The sequence below is a fragment of the Pterocles gutturalis genome, unplaced genomic scaffold (assembly GCF_000699245.1).
Source record: "Pterocles gutturalis isolate BGI_N339 unplaced genomic scaffold, ASM69924v1 scaffold21150, whole genome shotgun sequence".
NCBI classification, from domain to species: domain Eukaryota; kingdom Metazoa; phylum Chordata; class Aves; order Pterocliformes; family Pteroclidae; genus Pterocles; species Pterocles gutturalis.
In genome coordinates, this window is record NW_010146633.1 from 268 (window position 1) to 5,191 (window position 4,924).

At 45.9% G+C, this 4,924-nt stretch overlaps 1 protein-coding gene across 1 annotated transcript in view; it reads left to right on the forward strand.

Moving 5' to 3' along the window:
* Nucleotides 1–343: 343 nt before the first annotated feature.
* The window catches only part of RBM19 (RNA binding motif protein 19), a gene marked incomplete at its 3' end in the record, with an annotated part of 18,346 nt that continues 13,765 nt past the window's right edge, over nucleotides 344–4,924 (forward strand). Inside the window, exons 1-7 of the mRNA XM_010085821.1 lie at nucleotides 344–526; nucleotides 1,099–1,230; nucleotides 1,443–1,481; nucleotides 2,038–2,251; nucleotides 3,344–3,612; nucleotides 4,123–4,197; nucleotides 4,469–4,547. Coding sequence (XP_010084123.1) covers nucleotides 344–526; nucleotides 1,099–1,230; nucleotides 1,443–1,481; nucleotides 2,038–2,251; nucleotides 3,344–3,612; nucleotides 4,123–4,197; nucleotides 4,469–4,547 — 991 coding nt within the window. The remainder of the gene's footprint in view (nucleotides 527–1,098; nucleotides 1,231–1,442; nucleotides 1,482–2,037; nucleotides 2,252–3,343; nucleotides 3,613–4,122; nucleotides 4,198–4,468; nucleotides 4,548–4,924) is intronic.

Genomic DNA, 4,924 nt, shown 5'->3' on the forward strand with positions numbered 1-4,924 from the left:
TGCCCTCGGGTGTGTGCCTCTCCTGTGAGGGTGTCGCCATGCCTGTGGTTGAACTGGGGGCTTGATTGTAGTGGGTCAGTGCTGGGGGCTCTCACCCCGAGAGCTGGTTGCCCCCTTTAGCTATGGGCACATGGCAGACAGATCTGTACCTGCCGTGGGTTCATGGAGGAGATGAAGCGGTTTGGTAGCGATGTGTGGGGGTTTTTATCAGTGTTGCCATGATGCGATGTGGTTCCTACAGCAGTTTGGAAGCCCTCTGATAGCAAATGTTTTCCTTTGAATGCAAAGCATCTCTTATTGTGTTGCTGATTTGCCTTCCTGATGTCTTTCCTCATTTCCCTAGATGAAGGAAGACCGCTTTCGGAAGCTGTTCGCCGCCTTTGGCACACTGACCGATTGTTGCTTGAAGTTCACCAAGGATGGTAAGTTCCGGAAATTTGGCTTCATTGGCTACAAGTCTGAAGAGGAAGCCCAAACGGCGCTGAACCGTTTCAACAGGAGTTTCATAGACACTTCCAGAATCACAGTGAGTTGATCTTTAAAAATATTTTCTTTTGAGCCTCAAGCAAGTTTGTCATTGGAGATTTTGGTAGTGTTAGGGGTGAGCAGCCACGGACCAAGAAGGCCTAAAGATTAATTCCTCTGCAACAAAACAGCAAAACTTGATGCCTGGCCTCATTGCTGGAGTCTCAGGCAGGTCCTCGACACAGATAGACTGTCGTCGTGCCCCACGTGTGATTTTAGTGCTGGCTGGAACAACAGTGTCAGGTTCTGAGCTGTCATAATCTGAACTTTTGAACTTGAGCTCGTTTTTCATTTGAAGTTATTCATCTTGCGATACTAGACAGAGGATGATTCATGATGAACAGGACAACTTATCGTACTGTGCTTAAATGACCCCAACAAACTGTTCCCTGTGTTGAGTGAACATGTAGGTCTGTGTTTCTAAAATGAACATCTGTGTGAAGTTTCCTGTTCTTCTGCGTACATGCCCTCCATCCCATCATAAGAAACGTTCCTGAATGTGGCTCTTCCAGCAGTTATAGAATCAGACTGTTTAATATATATTTAATTAAAGATCTGATTGATTCTTTTCAGGTTGAATTATGCAAGTCTTTTGGTGACCCTTCAAAACCCAAAGCATGGAGTAAGCACTCTCAGAAGGCCCCTCCCTCAGAAAAACAGACTGAGAAATCTGTGGCAAGTGCCGCTCCTGCAGGCACAAAGAAAGTGAGTCTTGCTTGTTTCCGTGATGCTCTGATGTTTGTCGGTGACTTGCCAGAGAGAAGGGCCGCCTGGTGTGTGGAGAAGGAGAGAGAGCAGCTGGAACAGTGGATGTTGGAGTCCTGGTTGTGCCATTTTCCCTGTACCATTAGATTACTTGAGAAATTGTCTTGGCTGTGCTTCTAATAAGCCTTTCTAAAAATGGTTTCTTTTCCCAGGAGAAAAAGAAGAAAGAGCCAACAGAAAAGTTAAAGGAGGTGAGTTGAGGTTGAGTTGTGATCCCTACGTTGTTGCTAGCTTGTGTTAAGAGCGAGGGCTGAATAACTCTTCTGTACGAACTTCCTATTACTTGCTGTTAATTCAAGGAAGGTGTATGATTTCACCAGCTCTGTGACAGTCCAGTTCTGTTGTGGGAAACCATGATTTTAACAATTCTAACATTGGGAACCAGTTTTTTGTCAGCTATTCCTATGTGAGCTCTGCGTCCAGGACAACCCTGTTTCAACAATTCTTGTTTTGAACCATATGTGAGTTTTCTCACGCTTAACTTGTACATTTTTTTTCTCTTTTTAATGTTCTGTTTTCTTCTTTAAAGTGCTTTCTAAACACTAGTTACAGAAGAGAAAGAGTAGGACTGAGAGATCTTGAGAAGACTAGTCACTTTGGGTGCTCAGCTTGTGAGTGTGAAGTGGATTTCCTTCTTTGGGATTCTTTTTACATGGCTGGAAGTGAGATGATGTCTTAGAATTAGAAATTATTATGCTCTCCTGTGTCTGTCTTCACAGTTTGTCTCCTTGGTTTCTTTTTCAACAGCTGGAAGAAGATAAGACATTCCAGGAGTTCTTGGTGGTTCACCAGAAACGGTCTCAGGTAGCCACTTGGGCTAATGACACTTTGTCAGAGGAGCCCAAGAAGGGAAAATCAAAGCCAGCGGCTGATTATCTCAACTTTGATTCAGATGAGTCTGAGGACCTGAGTGAAGAGGATGGTGGGAATGAACCTTCTGAAGATGAGGAGGAAACTAAAGGTAACGAAAGGAACTGTCACCCTTTTCTTGTCCTTGTCTCACTGAGTGTCAGAGCAGGTGTGCTGATGGGACCCATCTCCCAATGGAGGCAGTGTAATCAGGAAGGTGGTTTCTCAAGCATGAGACTCATTCTGTGCACTGTGGACATCTGGACATATTCCCAAATTTGGGGAAATGTGGGGAATGCAGCTTCTGGTACTAAGGGGATGGCATTTGTGCTTTCTGTGGGTCTTTAAGTCAGTATCTAGGAAAGAGTAACAGGGCAGATATCTGCATCTCCCTTAAATGCTCTCCTAGCCAGCAGCTGCTTTCATCTCCAGGATTTCCAGAGCTGGCTGTGGTTTCTGTTTATTTAGTAACCTGGAGCTGATGGCTGCTCTGCCTTTGTGTATTTCTGGAAATGCTGGTGTGTCCTTGGGCCCTGTCAGAGTTGATGGGAATGGGAGTTCAGTCTCTTGGATCCTAAAAGGAAGAGTAGCTAGTGGAGCAGTAGAATAACTTAGAATTCTGAGAAATCTGGGCTGCAGTCTGGTGTATGTCATCTTAGTCTCCAGTGTCCCCGCACCAGTGGTGAATGTGGTTTTGGAGCTCGTCTCCCTCCTCGTATGGTGTTTCCTTATGATGTTATTTCGGAGTGAATAGCATCTCCCTCATTTCCCTGCTGCTTCTCACCTCTCTTCGGATAACTAAAATGATCAGTTGATCTTTGGTGGGGAGGAGCGTTTTGGAGAAACAGCTTCCTCTGTCCTTTGCCCTGCAAAACTAAACCTAACAATTGAAAACCTTCTCTGGGGTCTGTCTGAACTATTTAGTTAAAATTGAGACAAAGTACTCTGCCATGGAGTTCCTCAACCTCCTTTCTAATTTGTTTTATACATGGACTGTTGCTTTGAAAAATAGTCATCCAGATACGTCAGTCAGGAATTGCTGAGATAAAATTGCTCTGCTATTGTTAAACCTTTCCTCCCTGTGAAAAGGGTAGAGGAGACAAAGGTGATTCTTGTGATTATGTCTGTTCTCAGCTTTTACCCGTCTGGGGAGAGAGCAGCAGCATCTGTGTACAAAACTTCTCTGGTCTCTTCTCTCTGACAGCAAAGAAAGGAGAGAAGAAGGCAGCTACCAGCAAAGACCTCTCGGATATGGATTACCTGAAATCTAAAGTGGTAAAGGATTCCTCCTCCTCATCCAGTACAGAGGAGGAAACAGACAGTGAGGAAGTGGAAGAGGAAAGTGGGAGTGAGGAGGATTCGGGTATTGCAGAAGCTGTCAGCACCCCCACAGATAAAAGGGGGAAGCCAAAAGCCCAACAAAACCAGCAAGAGACACCAGCAGAGAAGAAGAAAAAAGGATCCACACTAGAGGTATAGTTGAATTAGCGTTTTGTCTTCTCTAAAGCAGGAGCTTTATGGGGTGGTATGTCTGTCAGTCACTTCAGGGTTGAGCTGGAAGTTTGAAGTCTGTGGGACCCTGAGGTTCCAGCTTTCTTGGCTCACTGGGCGGGAGCTGTTAAAAAGTTTTGCTGGATCTCCCCTTAGTGTTGGTTGAATTCCTCCCTGTCTCCTCCAAGACAGTGCTTCCAAACAAGTATTGTTCGTGCCCTTTTCAGACACTTTTCTGGTTTTCCTGTGTCCATCTGGAAACCCTGTTCTGCAGAACTGTTTTTAGAGACTGGGTTTGACTCTCCCAGCCAAACCTTGGACAGTCATCTGGCACCTCCTGCCCAGGCTGATGCAGTTGCAAGAATCTCTTGATATTCTCTCCCACTCTTCAGTCTCCTGCTTGTTGGACAAGACCAGCTTGTTGTGCTGTGACTCTTGCTGTTTTTCACTCAGCTTCTTTTCTTCTTCCCCTCCCCCCATCCTTCTGTCCAGAACCAAGGCAGCTCAGCGGAAGCCAGCACACCGTACACGGTGAAACTTCATGGTGCCCCCTCGAACATCACTGAGGTGAGCTTTGTTACCAAGCTGGGAATGGAGGCTCAAGGGTGTTTTCAGCGTGTAACTCGGTGCGATCTTTGCAGAGGCTTCTGTCTTCACTTACAGAGCTGTTTGGAGGTTTGCGTGGGTGGTCAGGGAAACTTTTGAACTGGCTTTGTGCAGAAATGATGTATGTTGGACATAGTGTTTTTACAGTGTATATAAAAAAAATCCCTAAGCTTGAAACCTTCTGCTTCTTGTATCTGAGAACTTATTTAAACAATCACAATTCTTCCTGCAGCAAAAGATTCGTGAATTCTTCTTGCCTCTGAAGCCAGTGGCAATCCGGATAGGAAAAAGCACCCAGGGGAAAAATACAGGTAATGTGCAGGTGTGGAAGTGGGGCTGGATCTGTGAGTTAGAGGATCTCTCAGTCACACCTCTGCTCTTTTCATCTGCAGTTCCAAATCGCTGGCTTGTGTCCCAATCCTTACAGACCTTTCTGTGACTTTGCAGCTCACCTGCCCTAGTTGCTGTCAATAGGATGCCGTGGGCAATGTTGGATGTGCTCCCTTAGGAACACCGGCAGGAGCATTTTCTTTGACCTGCCTCTAGAACTTTCCTAAACATCCCAAACCGTGCCAAAGAAAGGTTTCTTCCTCTGGGATAGCTGCACCCAGGGACTCTGCTGACCTGTGCACATCGGCTGCAGAGCAGTCTTTAGCTGAGGTGGGTCTCCTGATGGGCTGCTGAAGGT